The 27,562-nt window shown below is 38.5% G+C and overlaps 1 protein-coding gene across 1 annotated transcript in view; it reads right to left on the bottom strand.

The window, feature by feature from the left end:
• Positions 1–26,237, bottom strand: part of lrrk1 (leucine-rich repeat kinase 1) — a 51,866-nt gene extending 25,629 nt beyond the window's left edge. Inside the window, exons 1-22 of the mRNA XM_079457366.1 lie at positions 26,116–26,237; positions 24,177–24,312; positions 20,448–20,614; positions 16,532–16,703; positions 15,031–15,210; positions 14,517–14,665; positions 12,694–12,920; positions 12,140–12,267; positions 10,752–10,915; positions 10,187–10,324; positions 9,093–9,205; positions 7,693–7,763; positions 6,783–6,912; positions 5,763–5,875; positions 3,844–4,058; positions 2,596–2,760; positions 1,816–1,988; positions 1,598–1,718; positions 1,267–1,426; positions 781–1,057; positions 448–619; positions 111–280 (exon numbers count right to left, since the gene is read on the bottom strand). Of these exons, the coding sequence (XP_079313492.1) occupies positions 111–280; positions 448–619; positions 781–1,057; positions 1,267–1,426; positions 1,598–1,718; positions 1,816–1,988; positions 2,596–2,760; positions 3,844–4,058; positions 5,763–5,875; positions 6,783–6,912; positions 7,693–7,763; positions 9,093–9,205; positions 10,187–10,324; positions 10,752–10,915; positions 12,140–12,267; positions 12,694–12,920; positions 14,517–14,665; positions 15,031–15,210; positions 16,532–16,703; positions 20,448–20,614; positions 24,177–24,246 (3,275 nt within the window). The 5' untranslated portion in view covers positions 24,247–24,312; positions 26,116–26,237. The remainder of the gene's footprint in view (positions 1–110; positions 281–447; positions 620–780; positions 1,058–1,266; positions 1,427–1,597; positions 1,719–1,815; positions 1,989–2,595; positions 2,761–3,843; positions 4,059–5,762; positions 5,876–6,782; positions 6,913–7,692; positions 7,764–9,092; positions 9,206–10,186; positions 10,325–10,751; positions 10,916–12,139; positions 12,268–12,693; positions 12,921–14,516; positions 14,666–15,030; positions 15,211–16,531; positions 16,704–20,447; positions 20,615–24,176; positions 24,313–26,115) is intronic.
• Between the last annotated feature and the right edge of the window lie 1,325 nt (positions 26,238–27,562).

Raw genomic sequence — 27,562 nt, forward strand, 5'->3', positions numbered from 1 at the left:
TGGATGAGAAGAACGAGAGAACCTTTCTTCTTACAACAACAAAGATGTGAAAGATGGAGTCACAGAGAAAAATCAAAAACGCTTCTGAAGAACGTTCCCTCATCACAAACCTCAGATATCCTCCATCAAAGGTGACCAGCAGCCCTTCCTTCCAGTAGATGGTTTGACTGCGACGGACACGAAACGTGCTGCATCGGTGGCGCTGCTGGTTCCCTGCGAAGCTGTAGATCACCGTGTTACGGTTCCTGTGGTTCTTCGTGTTCTTTCTGGTCTCGAATGCCTATTACAGAAAAAAAATACAGAATGAATATAAATATGTTATTTCAGCTTGGCTACATGACAATGACATCAATGTTTTATTCGATCTGACGTTTTGCACGCTAGTTGTAGCAAAATTACATTCGTAGCCACATTCATTATACAGCACATTGCCTAATATTTGTTCACCTGCAAGTCCATCTGGTTTAAACTGATAAGCATTCGGGCTATAAAGCGCTCCCAGAATCCCGCGGGCACGAAGCTCATCTTAAAGTGTCGCTGGATGCTGTTGTTGCTCTGCTGGCGAAAGCTGTGGATGTCCATGGCAGGTTTCGGAGGTAAAAGGTGTGGCAACAGATAACTGTGAACATGAAAACAAATGGTGATTCATCACATTTCAAACAATGATGAGTTTCGTTTAGCGGACGGGTTTGCGTCTAAACTCACTTTTGTAAAGTGTAAATTAATTTGATAAAAATACGGATAAACAATTAAGCCCACATTATGTTTAGTTTCATTCACCTGTTGCTGGCGACGGGTAGTGCGATTTCAAACTTGGTCAGGAACTGGAAGTACTGCTCTTCAGTTTGTTGTGTGAATCCCGTTCCCACCAGTAGCAAGCGGAGATCTTCGGCTTTGATGACGCCGTTGTGAGCCACAGACTTCGAGCCCTTCAGGTTGATGATGCGTTCCAGACACTCGGACAACCACACGGCATCCAGGAAATAGAGTTTACACAGACCGTGACTCGTGTCGGGGAAATGCAGGATGGTGCCGGTCTCAATAAGAAAACTAATGGCTGGAATGAAATGCGATGGTTGTAATTCACGTAATGATAACTGACTGGGACTCACATCGATCGTGGCGGGGATGTTTTAAACCAATACTTCGACACAGGCTGATATTGTCACTGATATATCATGCATTTTGAAAATTGGTGGATCATTGTGTTAGCATCGCAGGAGATGAAATGTAAACGTAATAATGCTGTAAAGAGTTCTGCATTACCAGTTTGTAGATCTTCATAGTCTTTAATATCACTGTCTGGTGTCTGCTCGATAATCTGCTCCAGTTCCAGATCTGTCAGGTACTGAACTTCATCCATCGCGTCTCTTCTCTCACGTTCAACGATAACAGCCTCCTGTAGTTTCAGGTAACTTTTGGGAATCTGTATAACACACGTATTTCACTTTTCATTCATATTTGCATTAAGCGATTAAAAACATGTTAAAGTCTGTTAGGTGAATAAATAAGGTGGAGCTACAGTACATTCGGCCGCTTCTCGTTCATCTTATTGTTATTTGTGATGTATAACGATATAAAAGTTTTGAACACTAACCAGTCTTCCCACTAGTTTGTGGCAGCTAGCCGGGTTACTGATATCCTTCATAGAGCAAGCGATGTGAAATAACAACCTCTTGAGACCGTCCATTCCTTCCAGCGTCTTACACGACACCTCACTGTCTCACAAACAACACAGAACCCGACACAGACGGATAAGCTTGCGTCCACACCCAGAAAGAAAAATCTAAAGCGAGATAGGCAAGTAAAACTGACTGTAGTTGTTTCCAGTTAATGTCGGGGTAACCGCTGGCCCGTGAGCCTGACGGGGTTCTGCAAAGTGCCAGGATGTATGCCCGCAGTGTCGCGATACGCTCCATGCGAAATTTTGTGTCTATAAGGTCCAAATGAGTGCCAATGACCACCACAGCGGAGTTAGGGGCACGGGCCTGATGGAGAGATCACAAGGCAAACATCATTTAGACATTTCTATTAAACCTGCCTCAATGTTTATGTGTGGCACCGTTTTAAAAATGTGAAAACAAGTGAAACAAAAAGAAAAAGTGTTTCTGTTCACTCATAGAAGATACATAAATGCATATCGAGTGATGAATCGTGGATCAATAGCGCCGTCATATTGGGGAGGGCAAGACTGCCTTATAAACTCATAAAAGTGAATGCAGGAGCTGTGATTTTTCTTTAAATAGCGTTTATGTCAACCAAATTGAATCGTTTACAATCTTATAAAAAGTTTTGCCTTCACTAATGGTGAATTTGGACAGTTGCGCTTTGCTTCAGAAAAAAACCCAGCCTTGCCCTTTCCAATATGGCGGATGTGTCCAGTTTGGCACAAGGGAGAATAAACTTCAAACCTCATTGGTTCACGCACATCACCAAAGTAGATTTTAATTCAGCTGTGAAGACAAACAAGTCTTGCATAGCTTTGCGATCCACTTTAAGCCAATAAAACATTTTTATTTCAAACAGTATGCTGTATGTCCTCCTGACCAGAGGGGGCACTAAACAATGAACAGAGGGTCAAAAAGGTTCTCTTACCTCGATATTCAGCAGCCAGGACTGTAGGTTGGCGACAGCTTCCTCTCCCAAAGCCAAGTTCCAAATCACCACGTATAAAGACTTGTCCGTGAAAAAACACTGGTTTACTGTCGACATGCTCGCTGGGCCGCCGATGTCCCACACGTTAAACAACACAGAATCTATCTATATCCAGAAAACAATCACACACACGCACTAATGATGTTAACAGGTCAAAGAAACAAGAAATAACGATAATTATTTTCACTATTAAAGTGGATGAAAGCTGTAAACTGTTTTTATTAAATTGAAAAAATTCAAAATGCGTCATGATAACCTGTTTTGGCAGACCAGTGAAATATTCATTGGAAATTGTTATAGCTATATATCATACATTTTCAATCTTTCCTTTTCCAGTACTGTAGATTCCACTTGGTGGAGAAAAACAGACATTTCTCAAGTTTCCCAATATACTGTATACAATCTATTGAAGGCATACAAGGACTAAACTTATGGATTTTTACGATTTATTAAATTTGTTTAAGTTCATCACAATTAAACGTTTAAAATGAACAATTGAACTGAAAAATTAGGTAAACAGCCACAAATCTAAAAAGAAAAGGGAAATGAGTCAGTTGTGTAGTAAGTGGTCACAGCTGCTGATGATCTCTGGGGCTTTATAACATTACTGTGCTCGTGTATGAATGAGTGTTTATAAGAACATGTCTAGTTTGTCTGTGTCTGACAAAGACATCCTCTTGGGTTTTGTAAGTGTGACTCATGGAAACTCTGCTGAGAAACATGTAGGACCACAAACTGAGTCGGAGTTCAAAGTTCAGCCGGAATACCAGAACTACTCATTCAAAGACCCCGAGGTCAAAATGTTGGCATTTTAATGGCTTCGCTTTTTCAGAACTCCAATAAAGATGTTCTGTCTTGTTTTCGTCATGTTGTCTTTGCTCACAAAGAGACATACAGTACAGCTTTTTTTGCTCAGTTTGTAAAGCATTGTGGGAAAAACACATTTGACGGTGCACACTTATAGATGATCAAGCTGGGAATTCAGTAAAACATGTTTTTGCCGCTATTCTCGCCAATATGTAGATAGTTTGATATGGCAGCAGATCTGTGTATTAAACCAATATATTTGAATATGTAGATCATTGAATACACAAATTAATAAATATGTAGGTTAGTTCATGTTACACAAGGACCTAATGTATAAATATATATTAAACAAGACGTTATGCATGTCTTGTGATGTCTTACAGCAGATTTAACTCCACTGGGTCTCTCCAGCTCCCAGGCGGATGTGTGGATGCTGCAGTCGGTGTTGAGGAAAGGTGACGCTTTACCCGTCTGAAGAGACTCCAGTAGAGCGCTCTTACCCTGCCGAGGAGGACCCACCACCATTATCTTCAGCAGACGGCATGGCTCCGCCCCTCGCAGCTCCGCCCGCAGGTACGCCAAAACCGCAGAGGGGCCTGAGACAGCACGGAGAGAAACGATATCTTGCATCAATATCCACAAAACAATATTCTTTTTTTTTAAATGTTAAAAAATATAGCTGCAAGCAGCAGTTACAGGGTCAACAATTCAACGCACAAGGGAAAATGTTTTAGATTTTAGACCTGTTTCCTGACCAAAGTTTCCAAAAGGTATAAGCAAAAAATGCCTAAACAGTGTATGTTACCTTAGGCCATGATTGTGAGGTTTGCGTTAATACACAAACGTTTGGGGAAGATACATCCTTGACATGCTAACAAATGAGCCCTCTATGTGTGTGCTAAATTTGACAACTTTCTAATGTACAAGGCTGCCATAGACGCAACTGTGAAAAGGAATGAATAATAATAATAATAATAAGTATAATTATAAATAAATAGAAATACTACCTTGTTTAACTTTGTAATTTAACCTTATGCACCTTTGTTATTTATTTATTTTCTGTTATGAAGTAAAATTTGTGATGTATTGACAAAAGTAGTCCTAAAGTGAACTAACAATGGACTATTTAAACCAATATTTGTATGTGCTATGCGTTTTAATGCTTATTAGACACATTGACATCATTAGCTTAGCAACACTGTTGCACAGTTCTCAATTACTTACTACTGAGGGTCCATTAAAATAATACAAATAATAATATTCTTTACTGAAACTGACAAAACACGCTGATGATAACTAGACAATCGAGAACAAATGATGCTTGAATGTGCTTGTTTTGGTTTCAGATTTAAAACATGTCAAAATACAAATGATTAAGAAGAGGTTTATGATCCAACACTTTTAAGATGACCATATTAAACATTTCCCTTTTCCCAAGTATGTGCATATACAGCGATGGATATTTTTTATTTAAATAAGGTTTGTTTATCTGAAGAAGTGACACACACATCTGTGATGGCAGGACGGGTGTGTAAATGACGGCAACATTTTTTGGGGGATAAAAAGAGAACAGAGCAGATGTATGTGTGTGTCTTGTTTAGTAACACACTGTTTTGTGTCAAGCCTCTCTCTCTCTCTGGGCAGTTGTTTGTTGCATTGTTTCAGTAAAATTCATGAAATGTTTCCATCAGTACTGTGATGAATTGGCAGCTGGTGGAAGAATCCACAGCTGCATTCGCAAATGAAATATTTACCAGACAAATCCAGGACGGCACAGACTTGGGAGGATAAAACTGAAACATTATGTACAGTCTCTGCATCACAATATTAAAAAATGTGGAATCGCGAACGTGAAATGAACCAAATAAGAAAAGAACAGCATTTTTTCTACCGTGAAATGTGTTTTGTATGAATGTGATATGAAGAATTTAAAACACAGAACTGAATCTGTCCTTTAAGTACAGCTTGTTTTTATTATAGACAGCAATGAATCCTAATTGAAGTATTATGCAGTGATGTCTTTTGAACAGTGTGTTTTTACTATTTCCTCATATACCTTGACACTGTTAAATTCATTTGTGTCTTTGTTTCTCATTTTATTACTGTAGCTGTTGTTTTTCTTGAACTACTTAAAACACGTACTCAACGCTTTTTTAAGTGCATTATTTCCATTTGAAGACTATGGTTAAACTATGATATCTGTAGCAAAAGCATGGTTCATTTGTAGTTACCATGGTTTAAAGTGAGACAGAAAGTACTTAAAGCGCAACATGAAAATGTTTATAAGCGCAGTGTCGTACCATCTTTTCTGACGTCTGCCGGAACATTGGTGATGTTCAGGTCTTCGATGTCCAGCTGCCAAAGGTTGGAGAGCTGCCCGAGCTCGATGGGAAGTTCCTGGATACCTGGATTACTAGAGAGAGAGAGGGAGAATTCAATTCAAGCTTTAAACAGAGCAAGCAAATAAAAATGTGATATTGCTACTGCACTCTACCAGATGTCAAGAAAGAGGAAACTTTCACCCACACTGTGAAAAACACTGAATCATCATCATCTCATTCATTTGTCAATGCTGTACGATGACTACACAGACAACTAGCGATTGAACATTAAACATCACAAACTTTTCGCTATGTTCTATTTTTCAGTAGACTGATTCACTTTCAGTACCGTTTGTGTTTATAATCATCATTTCGCTCATCCATAACGGATACATGAGCTTGGTGCAATGCATTGTGGGTATGTTTTCTCTGCATAATATTCAGTTGATCAGGTTATAAAACTTCAATCTTTCACAAATGCGTACATGAAGTGAAGAATCTCGGTTTCAGATATACAAGAACAAGGTCTGATCATAGTTACACAGTCCGCTTAAGACTCAAAAACTTTTTACAAAGTCACCTGCAGTTTAAAGTGTCAAACAGAGGTGGCGATAGAGAGACAGAAGTTACAGAGTGCAGTTTTAACTAGCATCATAAATAGAAAAATGCTATTGAACGAAACGTTAAATCTCCCAACTACAATTCCCATGATGCACTGCTGCTCAGGGCTGGACGGGGAAGAGAAATCGGCCCTAGTTTTTTTGGCTCACATCGGCCCTCTACCATTTCTGTCACCGGGTCGATGGGGGGGTTTGCTGCGCGTGGTTAAGTATGTCGACGGGGGATCTAGCGAGCATACATTTTGTTTGCACTCGCATAGTGTGCATTCACGTTTATAATGCCAAAGTGGCCATTACCGGCCCCAAACGATCGGGGCCCACCGGGAAAACGCCCCGTACGCCAGATGGCCAGTCCGCCCCTGCTGCTGGTAGTACTCACTTGGAGAGATAGAGTTCAGAGAGGTTCTTGAGGGCATACACAGATGGCGGCACACACTCCAGCTGGTTGTCATTCAGCAACAGAACTTCCAGAGAATCCCGCAAACTGACGGGAAACTGTATTGGACAAACTGCCAAAAGAAAGCCACAAGAGTATGAGAAACACATCGAAACCACTTCATATACGGCAGAATCACTAATGTATGGTCACAAATGACTGTGGTAGCGCATTAATGTAGTCTAAATAATACTTCTTGAGTGACTACTGCAGCTGAAGATAGTGTTACCGTCTAACAGAGCAAAGCCATATTACGGTATATTTCCTTTTTGACAACAGATATGTGTTAAATGTTGATAACTAGACAATCCCAAATGTCCCAAATGAGTCTAGACAAAGATTTACGTCCATTGTCATTAGATAAAGACAATAGCTAACATAGGCTAACTAAAAAATAGCTGTATAGCCTTCATTAATCTTTATTTTGAACATTTACTCAAATATACGATTAATCTGCTTACGTTAGTAAATGCCCAGTGAACTAACACGAACAACTGTACTTGCATTAACTGACATAAAAAAATGCTATAATATATTATAAAAAAGTATTGGAAAATCTTGTTCATAAAGTCATGTCTTGCTTGCTACAGCGCAAACGCAGTTCAGTTGTTTACGAATAATTGTTAATCATGGCGAAACAATTTACATTTGCAAATTAGACGTAAAATACATTTTATTTGATAAGTAGTCATATTTTAGTGCATAATGCTACTACAATAACAATCACATGTCTTATAACATGGTTACCATGGTGATTGTTGTAGTTTTAACTGTAACTGTAATGCAGTGATTAGAGTTTTATTCACAGTGATACGTCACGGCAACAGAAACACAGTGTTTGTATGGACTGTACCTGGTTCTGGGTCTCTTCTGTGCCACGTAGTGAAGAAGGCCAGTTTCCTGGTTTTGGCTGGTTCGCCAGTCCTTCGAAGAACAAGAAATGTACATGCCACAATCTATATAGCACCTGACATATTACTCTGTGTGTACATATGGCTGTGTTTTCTAATCTAGCCCGAGCCCCTATTTAGGCACCATTCTAAATTCAATGCAAAGAGCAAATTTGAAAGCTACAGTCCACATAAGCAGAGACTCCAGAGCTATATCTTCATTTTCTTTTGAAGCACATGATTGAACAGTTTGCTGTTAGCATGTGGCTAAGCTAACGCTACGATATTGTAAATAACCACACACAAAAATATCCTATAAAAGAGCCTATTTTTTGACCACATAAACAAATCTACTATTTCTACTTCTTGCAAGTTTCTATTGTTTTTGTTACAAGCATAAAAATAATAGCGCACACAAAACTTAGATGCTACTATTTCTACCTTGTCGCAAAGTTTATTATATACACAGTTTATCTACACTGGTCCGAAACAAAAAAGTTATTTTAGTGTACTAAAGGAAAACATTACATTTATTTGATTAAATCAAACGGTAGAGTTTGGTTCCAAAATGAGAAAAGCTTTCAAAAATCATGTTTTTTATTGTGCATTCCAATATATATCGAAAATACAGCTAACACAATAAAAACATGATCAAAAATATAAACATCTATATTATAAAATTCTCATTTTGGAACCAAACTCTACAAACATTTGCCTCAAATTGATTGCAAACCATAAACTGAACGAAAAATGTAATTGTTGACTCAGAAATAAACTGAAATAAGTTTAAAGCACTCAATTTATAACAATAAACAAAACGTTAAATAAAAATAAATTAAGCTACATAAAGATTTACAAAGAAATAATAAACTGGAAAAAGCACTTAATAATATTGCTAACATTTAACGAAAATTAACATAAGATCCTGGATTCATGTTTTTCTACTTGTCGCAATGCTTCATGGGTCGAGATGTGCCGATGTATCGGCCAGCAAAATAAATGGGCAGAATTTAAAACAATTCAAAGCCATCAGCATATCGGTAGTTTAAAAACGGACAATAAAACAAAACCAGTAGTTAATGAATTAGATGCAAGGAGGCGTTGAGTTTATCCAAAAATCTTCTTCTTTTGGTAAAATAATAAAACTTGCCAAGACAAAATCAAATGTGTACAAAATGTAGTTTGTCAAACAAAGTCAAACAGTGAGAAATATAACTGGAGAGCCATTACGCATTCGTTTAAGTCATATTATTTCTGACCGCACACACGATTGCCCCAAAATAAAAAAATCCATATTGGGTGAACTATGTAGTGAGTTTACTAGATTTTGAGACGAGTATATGTGTGTTTGCACTTGACCTACTTCCCCAGTTGGTTTCTGGAGAGGTCCAGTGTTCTGAGATGAGAGCATTTCCATTTGTTAGGAGTAGGAAGAGTGGAGATTTGATTCCCACACAACTTCAGACACACAATAGCCTAAAACACACAAACACACACACACCTGCGGGTATGAACATGACGCTTCATTACCGTACAACACAATTAGCCTTCGCAGACAAGATTTAAACAAGTTTGCAAATGTTAACGTGACATCACAAGCACTTCAGAAACATCCACTTCATTTCTGTGATCCCAGGAACTCATCCATGCAAAACTAGCGATGGCAAAGTGTGTGGTTGCTAAGGAGTTTGAGTGATGCTATGTGGTTGATAGGGTGTTCTGTGGCATTGGTGTCTATAGACGCTAAACACGTCTAAATTCTGCACATCTTTGTGTTTGATGTCCTGAAATGTTTTCGCCTCACACTCGAACCTTCTGGTGTCAACATCGTCCTCAGCATCAATGTTTGGTGTTTGCGGAGATTGAATCATTAATTAAATCAGACTTTACATGAGGTAACATCGTCTTTGAGCCGAATCTCTCTCTCTGTCTCTTTCTGCCATTGTTTTGTGTTGACAGCTGCCTTGCGAAAACGATGAGGAAGGAAACTCAACTACTGAAGTATAAAACCCTTCGGCCATATATCTGTAAACATCCATATGATCACTTTTTCCCTTGATTTCTTTGTGTCTATAACACAGCACACAGCAGGAACACTGGATGCTAAGATCAAAATGATGTTTGCTATGAGTAAGGCGCCACCATGTGGTGAAAACATGTTGGTAGAGATCATTTCTAATTGACACTACCACAAAAATGTATAAAGCTATAGAGGTAAAAAATAATGTGGATTTGAGGAAATGTGATGAAAAATGTTTGAGTTGATGTTGAGATCTTCACTAATATTGAGTTTTGATTGCAGACGAGACAAATCTGAGCTCAGTTAAAGACATTGTTGACATCTCTTCTTAAACTACAATGACACATTTGAGAGAATTTCTGGCTCTTTTTCTCAGGAGACCCAAGCAAACGTTTCCATTCAAATAAACGTGATGTGGGAATTTGATTGTGTCTCACCTCCAGCTCAAATATATATGATGGAAGCTCTTTCAGGCAGTTCTCAGAGAAGTCCACCTCCTTCAGATGAGTCCTCCAGAAGATGGAGATGGTGTCGGGGAGAGTCTCCATCTGGTTGTTTGAAGCTTTGCAGATTTTCTGTGGGGTAAAATGATCATGAAATGCTGAAGAAAGTGATACGAAAGCCTTTTAGACATGCTCAAATGGTACAGTAGAAAGTCAATCGGTAAAGTTTATGTACATCCTCAAAGCCGCAAACCGGTACTCTTGCCTCTCTATCGCCACCTCTATTCAAAGCATAAAATTGCAGGTTCCTTTACGTACATTTACATTTATGCATTTAGCAGACGTGACTTACAAAGAATTCATAATACTGTACACGTGTTTAAGTAAAATGATGATCCAACCCGACAGCTCAATTTATAATCTTACTCGTCTGATTTCGGGTAAGATAAAAGAGTTTTTAACACTGACTTTTATGCACTTGCTGGATAACTTTGTTCATTTTAACACGATTACGCTTTAATATGCAGTGAATGATAGAGTAAAACAGCGTGAGGCCCACCAGAGGACAGGCCCAGGGGTCGGGGAAGCTGCTCAGTTTGTTTCTGCTGACATTGAGACTGTTGAGAGACTTCAGACGGTGCAGTACCGAAGACGGAAGATCCGTCAGCATGTTGTCCGACACGTCCAGCTCCTGTAGTTTACGCAGACCTATCCAGTTAGTGCCTGGAGAAAAAAAAACAGACGACTGTGACATTAAACAGAGAACACAATAAACCCATAATAAAGTATCAGAAGATGTGCGGTTTTGCACCTCGCACTTCGTTCGGTTTTTCAACTTGATTGTGTAAATGACTGTATGGAATCAAGATATTTCACAGAAATGTGAAGACGCAGTTTTTCTATTTTATACTGTGTTTGATTCACGCACCCATAAAGTTTGATCAAAAGTGGCGCTATAACATCCTCTTATTCATCAAATAAATGCACAGCGGCCTCATTTAAGCCCTACAGTACAAAATACACAAATGTCCATGCATTAGATATCAACAACATCTCCAAGGGACATATCTACGGTCAAGCCAATTCCTAAAAGTGTCTTAGCATAATAACAAACCCCTTACCAAGTAAGAAACATCACATTGACACCAGTTTGCTAATGCAATGACGTTCATACATTTTCAATTGTTTGTTTGAACACATTTTAGATCACCGTATAAACACTCGTTTTTTGTTTTACTCGATTTATTTATGTTGTTTTATCTATACCTACAAAAATGATAAATGTTTAGACATGAAGTGTTTAAATAAAGTAAAGAAACTCAATGTGTGTTTAGTTTTGGTTACACTTGACTGTATATTAAGGTACACAAATTCATCATTAACATGTGTTGTGTATAAAGCCCATATGCCTTATTCACATTACCTTATTCTACATCCCTTAATCCTACCCAAAACCTAAACCTAAAAACGACCTTAATAAACGAGCAGTAATAAGGAGTTTATTGAGACAAAAAAAGTAGTTCAAATTGGTCCCTATTCTAAAGCGTGACCTTAGTTTTCTGAAAGAACGACACGCATTTAACATACGACACGCTTATATTAAGCGAAACCGCTTAAATATTGCACAGGTTTTTTCAGACAAACCCACCAGTACAAGCGGCACTGCCATTTAATGCGATTCACCCATATATTTTCAGTAAGAGCATCATTTTGAGTATTCTGTAATAAATCAACTCCACTTTGACATAAACGCAGCGACAATGAAACAGCACTTCTGACAAAGTAAATCAAACTGAAAGTGACAGAAATGGGTTTTGTTTGCTTCCCAAGTGAAAGAGTGAAATGAAGAGTGGGAGCAACGCCATGAATCTGTCATGAATAAGTGATGGAGGAGTGAAGAGTGTCTCCTCAGAGATCACCTGATCCAGGATCAGTGTGTGTGTGTACCGTTGGGGATGTTAAAGAGACTCTTCAGTTTGTTCTTGGCTGCAGAAATCCGCTGAACGTGTCCGAGGTGAAGCAGACCGGCCGGGAGACAGTCCAGCTCGTTCTCACACAGATTCACATGGTCTAATCTACAAAACCACAAAAACAACAACACCTGAACTCACTTTGGATTTGGATACGTCCATTATTTCTCCTAGACACCTATGAGTTCAAGAGCAAATAGAAAATCTGCGTCTCAGATGTTTCTCCCGAGAAAAAGATTGAGATAGGTCATCAGAGTTTGAGAAGAGTCAATATGATGAACTCAAACTTTTATCTTCAGAATGAACCCAAATACAGTTTATTTTACACCCGTCTCCTAAACGTCTGAGACCAACTTGATACTTGAATAAAACACAACTGAGTATTTCCTAAGAAATTGTACAGCGTTCCAGTATTAGCATGTTTGCCGCATTTCCCAGTTGTGAAAGGAATTTATACAAATCGATTTTAAAGAGGCTGGATTATATAGGACAGGTTTTGAATCTCTCATGCGAGTGTGTGTGTTTATGGACCTGCTGCAGATGATCTCCTGAGATGATGCCGGGATGGGTAACTCTCGGAGCAGATTGTGAGAGAGGTCGAGCGAGCGCAAGTTAATGAGACCCCACGGCACCACAGAGGGAAGAGACGTCAAACAGTTATGAGACAGATCCAGAACCGTGATCCGAGACGACACGTCCATGAACCAATCCAGATCCAACCAGGGCAGCTTCAGACACGACCAGTCCACATGCAGAGCCTGTGAACAATGACATCACACAATCAAACAACAACAAACAACTTCTATTGATTTATGGTTGGGATAGGACTATATATGTGATCTGAGGGTGCATTAAATCAAAATATAGATAAAATGGCCTTTAAAATTGCCCATCAGAGGCGCTGTAGCAGACCATCGCCAAGAAGAAAAATGCTTGTTTTAACGCTCTTTATTGGCGTTGTGGAGAGCAAATGAACCCAAAAGCTTTCCATAGATACCAAACTTGAGTGTCAAATGAGTGAAGTTTGTAGGGGTGTCTCCAGCCTATTTTGTTCACGATTTTGCTGCATCCAATCACATAAAAAAAATCACGTTGTTGAATGGCCGGGCTGGTCATTGTAGCTCTGGTCACAGTACGCACATACACAGTTCACGTCTTGTAGTCCAGGGTCTAACAAACTACATTTTATATCCTGTAATATACTGATTTTCATATAAATGAAATATGGAATGTGTATTTGACTGCGTGTGTTTGTGGATATCAGATTGTCTGGTCAGGTAACAGCCCTGTTCCTGTGTTTCAGTTTATACAGAAATAAACCCCTAAAGAGGAACTTCAACTAACACTAATACTTCTGTAAAATAAAGCCACCGTATTGTTCTTCCTACATTTGTTTATAAATATTCAATCCCACACTAATCCCCGTCTCCAAAGCTCAACAACCCAATCCAACAATCCTGCTGCACATTATAAAACGGACTTTTCTAATGTCTGAGTCTAGACGTGTGCTCTGTGTTCTGATCATTCTTTATGATATTTCGACCAAAATACAGCTAAAATGCTTTTCTTAAACGTTGACTTTGATTCTCAATCACAGACCAAGTTTTACTAGCATTCCTTCACAATGAATTACTTCACAACAAAAGCACGTCAGTCCAGTGCGTGCCGGAATACCAATCGCGTTATATATAAAACTTAAAGTAGTGGCCATGTCCAACATAGAAAAATAGAAATTTAAAGATTTATCAAACACAGAGGGTATTGTTCAAACTGAAGGGGTTATTTTGCGATAACAGCCGGCTACTTGAACATTATCCTGTTGATTACACAGCTTCTTGCCACATGAGAAAAAAACTGGACGTGAAATGTGAATTTGAAATATTTTAATACTTTAATATATTTATACTGAAAGCAAACTTTCCGCAGGGAAAAGCAGTTTACTTTCGGTTTTAAGGTAAGAAACGATGTTCTGATGTCAGGAACAGGCAATTCGGTTGAATCATTTGTAAATATAATGTCATTGCAGACTGACAGTTGAAGGGGAGGAGTTAACGGATGCTCCGCCCACGCCGTCTAACATACGTCATTTAAGATCGATAGTCACTACAGGAAGTGCATTTTCAGATTATAACTGAAGATTATGAGGGCACACAAATTTTAAAAAGAGAAAGACACACATTGTTAAACTATTTACAATAAACGCTGCAATATTTCATGGAAAAATAGACATTGTAATTTTTATATTTCACTGGGACTTTAATGCATGACTAGCCGTGGATTTTCCCTTACATTTTGTGCACATTTTCCCTCCAGACATCCCTTTTGCTATTTCAAGGAGTGTAAAGGAGTCTGACCTGCTGTAGTCTGTCATCTGCAGGTATGTCTTTGTCCTGTAGGTGGCGCTCTCTGAGCAGCTGTCTGCAGAACTCTCTGTGATCCATCAACGTGTACGAGGAGAAACCGGCTCCATTCCTCAGCAGAAAACAAGCGATCTCTTTATTACCTGACAGACGGTGAAGAGAAACACTGAACAACGAACAGGAAGAACTTTCTCCTCCGAGATGAAAGAGGAAGTGTGTGTTGGATAAAAGCGGTACACGTTGTGTTTAATTCCCTTCCTGCTTTCATTTTCAGCTCATGTTAATGTTTGTTGCATTTTACTGCACATGTTTAAACTGAATATTATACTCTGCTTGAGTAAAACTTTTTCTCTGCTTGTTGGTTGCCGCTCTGACTTTTATTTCAATTGAATGTTACACCTATTTGTTCTGGTGTAAACAAACATATAATCCCTCTTAAATATTGTATTTGTGTTATTGGTCGACAGATGTTCTATGTATCAATAACAGTTAGCAGAAGCGTCGGTACCTGCTCGTGCTGCGGCATACAGAGGCAAACCCGTGATGATGGCAAATTCTCCAGAATGCACAGCGCAATCGCCAGCGTCAGCATTATACGACTCCACCAGCATCTTCACCACCTCCATATGACCCTGCTGACACGCCGCAGCCAACATCCAGTTCAGCAGCTCCTTACGGACACACGGACCTAAAGCACAGCGAGAAACTGACGTCAGATCAGATCAAGTCTTTAAGGGACAGTTTAGACAAAACATTGTAATTCTGTCATCACGTATTAACCTTCATGTCATTACAAACCTGTATGAGTTTCTCTACAAACAGAGATATTTTGAAGAATGACTTCCGATGTATGAACACAAAACCACTGAGACATTTCTCAAAATATCTTCCTTTGTGTTCCACTGAAGAAAGTCACATACAGATTTTAAACCACACGAGGATGAATTATTAAATGCTAGGGGTGTGACAAGACACGTATCCCACGAGGCCGGGTACACGAGAACGAGACAAGATTTTTTGACTTTTTGAAGAAATCCTCAATGATGAAATATATAGGGAAAGATTCACCTTAAAACACAAAATGCTAAAATATAGTCATCATAAAATCACTTTATTCTAAACTTCTATTTTAATGAATTATATTATGTAGTAATAAACAATATGTAAACACTGCAAAATGTTAAGTTCACAAACTCAACTGACTGGCAGTAATTGCACAAAAATGATGCTTTGTTTTCTTAACAGGTGCAGCTTTTAGCAGATGTGTGGCTGTTTTGTCTAAATGGTTTTGCGTAGGGCTCGACTGCTCGTGTTAGCACAGGTGGCGATCTATCACCCCCGTAGCCTTCGGAGAAACCTCATAAACACATCGTGTTTTATGCTAACATCGTACATCAGTAAGAGACAGATGATCTGTTTTTGAAGAGGTTTGCCTGTGAATGCATTCAAAATAACGTAATGTGAAATTGCAAATGCTAAACTGTATCTGAGGCGTGGTCGACGCGATCGTCATGGTGACAACCGCCAGTTAAATTGTTCTCCGGTCTTGCAAGAACGCAATGTTATTTGCCTTAGGTGATCTGATTGGTCGACGCTTGAAAAATTGAGAAATGTTCAACTTCTTAGTGAAGCGACGCTCACGGACCCACAATTCAGTTCGGCAACGCATGATGTCACCCATTCAAAGTAAATGAGAGAGTTGACGCTAGGTGTGAATCAGCGTAATGCGCGAGGCGCTGCAGATGCACACAGGTTAAATTTAGGGAGCATATGCGAATAAAACACCCCATCATGCCAATTGCCTGAGGATATTATATTCTCGCGAGACCTGTCGGCTCTCGTCACAACCCTATTAAAGACAGAATTTCTCTTTTTAAGTAAACTATCCCTTTAAATGGGAAATACTGTCATCAACAAATGGTTTGAGAAAGTTCCTCTGGGGTTTCTGTTGTTGACTCTTAATGGAAATAACTGAATACAGAATGTTTGAATTATTATAATTATCTCACGTGGTATGGAGTCCAGCAGTTCTCGGACCACCATCTCATGTCCATAATGCGCAGCCAGGACGGCAGGGTTTCCCTCAGCGGGTTCCTGTGGGACTGAAACTCGTGCATCCTTCAGTAAGAAGCGCACACTTTCTACATCACCGTTCTGTGTGGCCACGCTCAGCAGCTCCAGCTACACAAACACATGAGACAAGAGGAGCTGAAATCAGTGACGGCCCTTCAGAATGAAACGTGGAGAGTAGACCAAAGGGGACTCATTTCAACATACTGCCATTTGAGTCCAATACATTCTACTTTCGAACACTATTTAGGATGGATAGTATGTGAGTTGGGACACAGTGTTGGACTTTATTCAGTGCCAAAGTATATTTCTCATATGCTTACTCAGAAACGGACAAATAAACCATATTAGCAAGGGTCCATGTAAAAGTAGTCCGTTTTATGAACGTTTACAGCTGGGAAACAAAACGGACCCGTCAATAAATATTAGATCCGTATATCTGTACAGAACGCTCTTAAAGGGGCAGCAGCATAATAAAGATCCCTGTTCATAATGTTCATCAAACAATAAAGGACGGGCCCAAAACACTCATTTATATTAAAGAAATTGTGTTCTCTTTATACGAATTGTTAAGATAAAAAAACTAGCATACAATAATTTAGTTGTTAATTAATAAAATAAAAGTGCACAATACACTACTTTGAAATTAATTATTGAATTTTACACTTATCAATGCGATTAATCGCAATTAATCACAGAAAAGTCATGCGATTCAAAGTTTGAATGGATGCCCAGCGCTACAAAAAAGTTTTGCGCTGATAGGAATTAATCCTGGTATATACAGCACATTTTAATATTATATTAATAATCAACTTTATGGAAGAAACTATAACAATCACGGAATATTACATCAGAAAATTCACACAGAAGCTACATTTAAAAATCTCAATATACAGTGAGGTCTTTTATTCAGATTATCACAAAGAGTTACATTCATATAACGTAGCTGTTATGAATGTCAAGCGTGCTCAAAAGCTTCCTTAAAGTTTAGTAAACACTTCCCCATTTTTATTCCGTCTTACTGTGACCTACAGACGTGTGTCTTTTTCCAATGACCTCTCTCTGTCTCTGAATCACTGGTTACAAATAAAGACGTGAACGACAAAAAGCAACATTCTCTAAAACATACAATAGCATAACAATATTTCTGTATGTTCAAAATATAATTGTAAATGTAGATTTGATAAACTGGAAGAAAATGAATGATGACTAGACACTCGCTGACAGGACTATGATACTAAGAAATGTGAATCCTTTCAATTCCTATATTTAATGGTCGCAATACATAACTCGTCTCGCTCTCGCCATCTCTGTTTGAAACATTAAATTGCAGTCATGAATGACAATTTAATCGTTTGAATTGAGCTAAAGTTTGGAGACAGTTTTCAACATTGTATGTTATGTAGTTGTTGAATAACTTTTTTTTTACTTTCTGGAAAAAAGTTTTCGAACAACAACTTAAATTCCTAAAACCGGTAAATAATTTGATGTTTTTTAATAATACATTTCTATTTTTTAACCAGTATTACAGTGAATCATATTTTATGTGGTCATTATAAACGTCACATAACAAACGGTGTATTTTCAAAATAATTTATTAATTAATTTTCCCCCTTATGTCTTAAAAATCGCACTTAACATTATTAAACAGCACATGAATAAATCCACAGTTCAATGTCAATATGCAAAACAGTGTATTTGACATTATGTCATTCTCTACTGCCAAGGTCAAATCTATTTTTAATGGCACGGAATGTAGTTTCGAGAAATAAATGAGTGTTCTGAGACCAGTGAGCACAATAAGTGATGGGAGAAGTAAAGTAATATGAGGCTCAGGTGTGGGTTTGTTAACTGATGGTGCATTAGGAGCCATTACAGTCCCAGCATCCATCACTCATGAGCTCATTACAGACCCGTGAGTGTATTTACAGGCACTCACACACTGAGCACAAATAAACAACCTGTAAACAACGACTGCTTGTCTGAAGAAACAATTCACCCAATTCTCTATTCGTTTATTCACCCCGATGTCCATGACCTTTCTTCAGTTAAACACAAACAAATATTTATTATAATAACGCTGTCCTGTTATCTTCTCATATGGTATTGAAGACTGATTGATGATTTAAAAAATGTCTTCTGAACGGAAATGATACATTTGTGAGAGAAATAATATTTTATATTTTGACCTTATTTAGTAATATTGCAACTAAAACAAGCAGATCCAAGCGGTAAATCCAAATATGGCGGCACGTGATAACGTTGAATCGCATTGGTTCTGGTGTGTGTAGGGGCTAGTTGACAAATGTGTGTTCTCTAGACACGTTAGCAATGGCTAAATAAAAATATTTTAATCGTTTAGCTGTAATGCAAATATGGGTGAACCATTCCTTTAAATCACACAGTACAAGATAATAAATGTACTGGATTTGGTTACCTCGTGCTACGATTAGAAAAATAAACTACACACGGATATTCCATATAAATCTATTTAATAACTCTTTCTTCAATGCACTTTACACGTGTCCTGAACAGATGTGACACATACACTATAAAACGACATACACTGTAATTTTCCAGCAGCTGGGGATTCAGTAAAATACTGTAAAATAACTTATGTCAAGTAAAATGACATGTTTTTCATGTTTCACTCTTTTTCTGTAATTTGATGTCCCCCCCCATTTTAAATTGGGTTGTGCAATGATAAATCACATCCAGAATAAACGTTTGTGTTCACATAATATATGTCCATCTACTGCATGTTCAATTTTGTATTTATAAACATACAGATATGTACATTTTTATAAAAATGCATGATTTATATTTTTATGTAGATACATGAACACGTACGTGTTTATAAATACAGAATTAAAATGGACAGTAGACAGACATATATTATGTAAACACAAACTTTTATTCTGGATGCGATTAATCGCAAAATCGCAAATCCTGTGTAATAAATGGGTCACTTTACCAGTACCAGTAACTGTTTGGTCACATAAATTACATGTTTTTACGCTTTTCTTATACATTTTCTATCTTTTTCTGTAACTTGATGTAACTTATATTTAAATATAAAAAATTTCCATTAAAAAACTGTTTCATACAGTATATGTGAAAATCTGTAAAAAAAACAATAAATATGACATGACACAATCTATCACAAACCACGATGGACAACTACTCATCATTTACATATGCTGTCACTACACATACACTACAGTGTATTTCACAGAAACATTTTATAGCTTCTTCTGTTTAGATTTCAGTCAAAAGTCCTTAGGATGATCAACTCAACGAACAACACGTAGCTTCTACAGAGCCCTCAAGATTATATAAGGAGACACAATTGATTCAGACTTAATCTACTGAAGAACTGGGTCAAGACATGTTTGATATAAACCACGTGTGTGTGAGAGAATCTGTGCCATTTTAAGGCAAAGGGTGGACATTGATGGCAATGTTTTTGAAAACATCCTCAATTTACAGCACTTTTCACAATCTTCACACACATGATGCAATGGGTTTCTGTGTGTCTGCAGAAATGAAAACCAAGCAACCAATAAACACTTGTTGGTTTATTACAATGGGTCGGTTTCACAGTACTCTTCACTTTATTTTTATTTTTTTAAGATAACAAAAAGTGACCCAATAAATTGAACTGACACCATTTTACAGTACTTTTAAAGTGGAAGTGAAAGTCTGCTAACACAAAATAATACACACGGAGCAAAGCCTCCATTCATCTAAATGAAGTTTAATGTAAAAGACACAACATGGATGCTGAACAACTGTCTCCATGCAGCGCTCACGCATTCGACTTCTCTGTAAAATGTTGCAAACAAACAAACTCACCCTGTCTGGTCGGCCGTCGCTGTTCTTCTCGCAGGACAGGCGGATGAGCTCGAGCACCCTCTGGTCTGCGCCCTCCGTGTAGGCCTCCTGGATGTTCTTCAGAGTGGGCGACTGACTCAGGGGAACGCTGCCAACCGCCGACTGCTTGGCTCCCATCTCCAAAATGTCTGTGATCGAGGCATAGCCGACCCACGCACGCAAACAAACACACAAACAAACAATACGCTCAGTAAAACAGAAGGAACAGATACACGATGAGAGAGAGCAGCCGGGAATCAGGTCATCCTCATAAAGAATTCACATGTTTTACCCCTCTGTGTGTGTGTGTGCACATCAGTGCTTTCCCATGAACACATTTGATTGAAAAAGAAACAAACAAACACCTTTACTGGGACACACATACACAAACTAAAGCACTCATATGAACTAAAACACGCACAAACATTAAACACACACACACACACTAAAACACATGCACAATAAAACACACACATAAAACACATGCATTCACACTAAAAGACACACATCCACACTAAAACACGCTAATAAACACTACAACACACACAAACACTTAAACAAATGAGTACACACTAATACACACTAAAACACACTCATAAACGAAAACACATGCATGTACACACACATGCAGATACACACAAACACACACTCACACAAGCACAAACATTTAAACACAAACACACATATGTGCAGATACATACAAACACACATAAACACACACTCACAAACACACATGCATATAAACACAAACATTTACACACAAACACACATATGTGCAGATACATACAAACACACACATAAACACACACATGCATATAAACACAAACATTTACACACAAACACACATATGTGCAGATACATACAAACACACACACACATAAACACACACTCAGAAACACACATGCATATAAACACAAACATTTACACACAAACATGCAGACACACACGCCCACAAACCTGATGTATAATATTTTCACAAACTCAATGCAAACCAAAAATGAATAACTGAAATGCAAACCCAAATATAACCAAACAGCTTCTCCCCACACACACCCAACATCATCCGAGTAAACACCACAATAGTATTTGTCAACGCTTTGTGTAGATAAGAGGCCAGATAGCATGACAGTGTGAGGGTGTTAAAGGTCAAATCAATCACTCTATTGTATTATTCACATTACTCAATCCAGCCCTTTATCTTTTCTCTGGTAAATGTGGCCACTGGCAGACGCGGCTCCATTAAGAACAGGTCAGCTTCAGATGTAAAGGAGCCGGGCTCGTGGGTAAGTGCCAGGCTTGCAATGCAAAAGTTTTTAATAGAAGACGTCTATATGAATAATTGAGAAGCCTGCGAAAGCCTGAGGGAGGGAAACCATTAGAAGCGTCCAGCCGGCATCAATACGGTCTCTCGCTGACGACTTAGCTCATGTCCTGCCCGGCCCGACCCCGGAGGGCAAACTCACGCAAAGATTATTAGCGTTGTTTTAAAACCAAGCATCGCATCATCGAGACGCGATCCCAGGATGCACTGCAAACCAGCTCGGTGAGCCAATGCGATGGACGTTGTAAGGCAAACATTGACTGTAGACACACTCGTGTTGTGAGTATTAATACAATTGTTCAATCCAATAAAAATTATCTATTTTACTGCAGGATGTTTTTGTTTGTTCGATGTAATTCAATATTTATTGCTGCTACACGTATGTGTTGTTAGTTCATAGCAGCCACATCTTGTAAATGCAAGTAGTTCGGTACTTAGACAGAATTTTCGCTGCATGATACAAAAATGTATAAAGTAATATAACCAAAATCACAGCATATAGCTTGCACGGCGCAGACTTTTGGGACTTCTCTGCACTGAAAGCAGGCGTGTAGATGGTAAGATGCTTTATTGCATTACATGCGGTAACTTTATTGGTAGTAATTTATTGTTATCAAGTAGTTTTAAAAATAGTTTTGAGGCGAAATCTGGTCTAGTAAGTGGCACAGCATTGTTATGTGATGCATATGTGTTTCCCTTCAGTTCAGGTATTTTACTGTATTTTGCAAATGGCGACTTAAATTGGTCTTTTTTCATTGTCTGTGCAGGTTAGCATGATCCATTTGGAGAAAGCTATCCATATAGGCATCAGGCAGCAAGACATGAGATTTGACACACATAAATAGAGATTTTAGATAACACTAAAAGTGGGCAAAATGTACTAAAATATTTATACACTGCAATTTAGGACAGAAATTTATGTATTTTATATTTTACTGCATTTAAATGTAAATTTAAATAATCTGTGATAATTCTTCCCTGTGTAAATTAACACTGGACAGAAAAGATAAACACACGGACGTCTTGTATGACATGTGGGTGACTGACTGAATTATCATGACATTTTAATTTTAAAGTGAACTATCTCTTTAAGGAAATAAACAGTAAAACGTCTTTTAATTGCTGATTCAATTACGTAAATGAATAGAGCAAGACTGTAAACCATGTACCAACACAACGCTAATATAACAAATTCAACCACGTGACCGCACATGAACACCAAAACAAAAAGAACGAGGGTGAGAATACAGATAAAAAACGTATGCTGAATGACTATTGTTATTTTTCACATATTTAATTAAAAACAAAGAAAAGAATTAAATGGACCATATTTACACTTTTGACCACAGAGCGAGATCACAAAACAAATCCCAAATGAAAACATGCCGGTGCTGCGTGAACCGTATGTACCTTATCATTCTGCATGGATCAATCCAGCAATGTGTGTCATTGTTATCCCAAACTCCAGTCAGCATCCACCCCGGCTTTGAGGAACGCTGGCATGAAATGATGCTCCAAGAACTGAAAAATACTCGGTGTCTCTCTCGCTCTACCCTTCTTTTTTGTCACTCACGGCAAGGTTAGCTTACACCGCAAACTCCACCCCCACCCCTCAAACACATTAAAGAGTGAAACTCAACCCTCGCTGGCCTGCTGATGTGGGATTGGGAAGGAGGAGACCATGTCCCTCCCTTGAGGAGCTCAGATCGCATTTGCTCCGATGCTAAGCCAGATCAGCACGCTGGCCTCTTTCTGCAGCGCATGTAGCCCTCACACGCAGACGGGTACGTGACAAGACTGAGACGTCGGAGGCAGAGATGCATGCTGACGGACACAGGAGAGGTAGCCGTGGCAACGGCGGTGCTGATGCTGAGCCGGCGGGAAGAGGAAACCCAACACCCACAGTGCGGCATCACTACACTTCAGTCTGTTATGAGTTATCGACTGTTTATTTCCAGATGTTTGCTTCAGCTGTTTTCTGACACAATGCATTCCGACATGCAATTAGTAACAAGTTTAGTTTTACATTTAAGTCTAGACAGAATGTCTGCATGTGATGCAACTTTCACGCTAAGGTCCATAAACCATTTCATGAACTTTCAGACTTTTAAAGTTCAACGTATTAAGTACGCCAGAGGAAGTGATATATACAGCCACCAACATCTCACAACCGGCTGGGTTTCACTTCTGTGTTTTCAATATATATATATATGTATTTTAGTTCCTCGAACCAGATCTGCACCATAAGGGCAGATTACATGTCATACGAGGAAAACATTTACCATCAGACGTTTATTAAACGGTATGTTTACACAACAACGACATACAAAAAAAAATCAAAAAAACATTTCCCTGTTTGAGTTTTTTTTAAAGATCATGAAGTTTCTTACCATCTTGTTGATCCATTCTGCTGCTGGTACCTTCTGGATCTGTAAAGGTACACACGTTCCAGTATGACATGTTTCAGGCTCCGGCATGTCACTTCGAGCATATCATCACTGAAGGCATCCGTCCATTCATTTTCTCCTACAAACAAAGTTCAGAGACACAGGTCAGTTTTTTCACAAAAAGTTTTTTTGGGGGTTTCACGAAACCATTTTTCATCTGCCTCTGAAACTAGATCGGCTGCTGTCACAAAGCCCTCTTACGTTCTTTCCCTCATTACTTTTTATGGGCCAATTAAAATCCAAAGCATAAGCTCCACCCCAAATCACTCGCAGCAAAACGTAAAATCACCAAAATAAAATGGGTTGTAAATGGAAATCCAAGACACCAGCTGAAATCTTGCCCCATCCTTGTCAATGGAAATGAACATCGGCTGGTTCAGCCCCAACTGATGGCATATAGAAGAGTGTCTCATCTCATAAAAGCAAACAGCTCTCGCAAGACCTACACAACCTTATTGTTGCAAGACACACTGACGGCATTGGTTATCGAAGGATTTCTAAACTTCTTGAATGTTCCAGTGAGACCTGTTGGGGCCATAATCGGGAAGTGGAAAGAACATTGTTTCACCATAAACCAACCACGACCAGGTGTTCCTCGCAAGATTTCTGAACGAATAATCAGAAGAGTGGTCCAAGAGCCAAGGACCACATGTGGAGAACTTTAGAAAGACCTGGAATTAACAGGTACAATTGTTTCAAAGAAAACAATAAGTAATAGACTCAACCACAGTGGCCTGTGTGCACGCTCATCACGCAAGACTCATTTGTATGAAGAAAAACGTATGAAAATCTGCCGCCGTCTACCAGAATGATGAAGATGAAATGAGAGTGGACATTTCAGCAAGACAATGATCCCAAACACACAGCCAAGGCAACTCCATTGGTTCAGAGAAAGAGAATAAAGCTGCTAGAATGGCACAGCCAATCACCTGACTTGAAGCCAATAGAAAATCTATGGAAAGAACTAAAGATCAGAGTTCATAGAAAAGGCTCGAGGAACTTTCAAGATTTGAAGCCGAGTGTGACTCATTTCTCCATACATGAGGCGTCTTGAAGCTGTCATTACCAACAAAGTATTAAATGCATTTCAGTAAGCGCGTTCAATACATTCCGCCTGTGTCATTCGATTTTATTACATAAATCTTAACGTGTGAACTTATTTTCTTTTTATGTGTGGATTATTTGGGATGTTAATGACATCTGGTAAAGATTTTATGTCAACAGCACCTTGAGAAATATATTTACTGAGAACAATGGTGACATACATGTTGAGGGTTTCAATGTGCATAAGCAACTATTTAAGAAGCTTACAATAGTACCATATACAATATCAATGATGACAAAAATTATAATCACGTATAACTTTTAAATGCATGAAAGATTGGGATTGGGGGATTCGTCATCACTTTTTACACCAATAAATGTTAATTTTCATTTCTGTATATTTAGAAAACCTATAGTTTCCCCATCCACCATATAACCCAGAGAACCCAACACGTTACCAGTAGAGATCCATAGACACCATCCAAGCCAATACAATTAAAACCAATACAATTGCCATCATTAAACCCATAAGAACTTCTCTGAGGCTTTCTATTGTTTATTTAAGGAAGAATTATACTCAGACACAGTTGGAGGATTATATAACATTCAACACAAATAAAACTCTCACTGTTTGATATGTATTTGACTGCTATCCCTACTACAACCGTTTTTGTGCTTGAAATCGCTGGCTAACTCCGCTCGCGATGCAAACGCGACACGTCAATCATAAACGCTTTCTGTGATGCACGCACGCAACGCAGATTGTTGATATCGTCGCGTGACAAGCGCTCCACATATGGCGACAGTCAATATAATATAATAATAAAAATGTACCCACGTATGTGCGTCTCCGCGGTGCTTTCGGTTCATCCACGCACAGATTTACACTTCCGGCTCTGACAGACACAACTTTCTTCAGGAGTTTCAGTGGCACGCGCACAACACAGAGTCCCTTTAAGCGAAGTCTCCGTACTCGGTGGATATATTTCAAGCATCTCCGGGCAGCTGTTCTATGAGACCCACTCGAAGGGAGAAATATCTTTAAAAAAGAGAGACATTTAGCACACCTGCTAAATATAAATTAAACTGTTTTTTACCTCAGTGCTTTACTCACTTTGCCACTCTACAAAGTGAAAGTGTGAGATAACCCTTCGGTTTAAGAGCAATCTAGTGATCGTTTTATATATTGGTCACTGGAAGCATTTCGTTGAGATATGATGGTTGAAATGTATTTGCATAGGTGATAAAAACACGGCAGCTAATTAGACTGATCTTAAATTAACTTCGTAAAACAGTAGCTACAATAAACATAGTTTGTATGCGATCATTTTGTATAATTGTTATATTAATCATTTCGATACTAGTTTAATTTAATGATTTTTTTATAGTAATAATAACTCAAACTGGATTCACTTTTAAACGTTTAGGTTTTTTTATTTGATCAGAACAAAAACTGCAGGTGTGTAATTTATCGGATCAGATTATAATATTATTTGCATATGATTCTCTTTTTGTCACGTTGACGTACAGCGACAGATCACAGACATCAGATTCATCCGCGTAAAGCAGCAGCCGAAGCACAACACACAGATAGAGAAAATAACTCCGCGCGGGCGCTTTTATATTACAAGCAGAAATGGCAATAGAGACGATATACAGTTACCGTTTGCTGCTTTATTAACCTTGCACTTCCGTAGAGCGTTAACAAATGATGAAAGCGGACGAGATTCATGAAAAAACTAACTAAACAACTTAACTTTGCCGTTTAAACATCCAGCTTTACCCGCGTCATTCACTGAGGTAAACGTCAACTACACTGACTAAAAATACGGATCAGAGAGGTATTATATTATAGTAAAAGTGTATTGCTGTTATTCAATTGACTTTATTCTGTGTTTCTGATTCTGTATTCCGTAAAATGTCCTTGAGAGTCTTGAAAGGCACCTGTAAAACTGCCATAATCACAATTACTTAATAGAAAATTAGGCCAATTGGTAAAATTTTAAGTAAGAATTTCAAATCTCTTTTACCCAGATAGCACAATCAATCGGTTTTACGTCTATTTGACGTCTGCGTTTACATCTACAATATGTCTCGGAGACGTCTGAACGTCTGTAATACGTCTGCTAAAGATCTGGAGTTCTGGAAACATCTGCTAAACATCTAAGAAAGAGCAGTTTTACATCCATTCTAAATAATAAACATCTTACAGACATCTTCTAGAGGTCTATATGACGTCTGACAGCAGACATCTCAGAGACGTATTGCAGATATCTTTCAGATGT

This window comes from Barbatula barbatula (genome assembly GCF_947034865.1).
Source record: "Barbatula barbatula genome assembly, chromosome: 1".
In the NCBI taxonomy this organism is placed as follows: domain Eukaryota; kingdom Metazoa; phylum Chordata; class Actinopteri; order Cypriniformes; family Nemacheilidae; genus Barbatula; species Barbatula barbatula.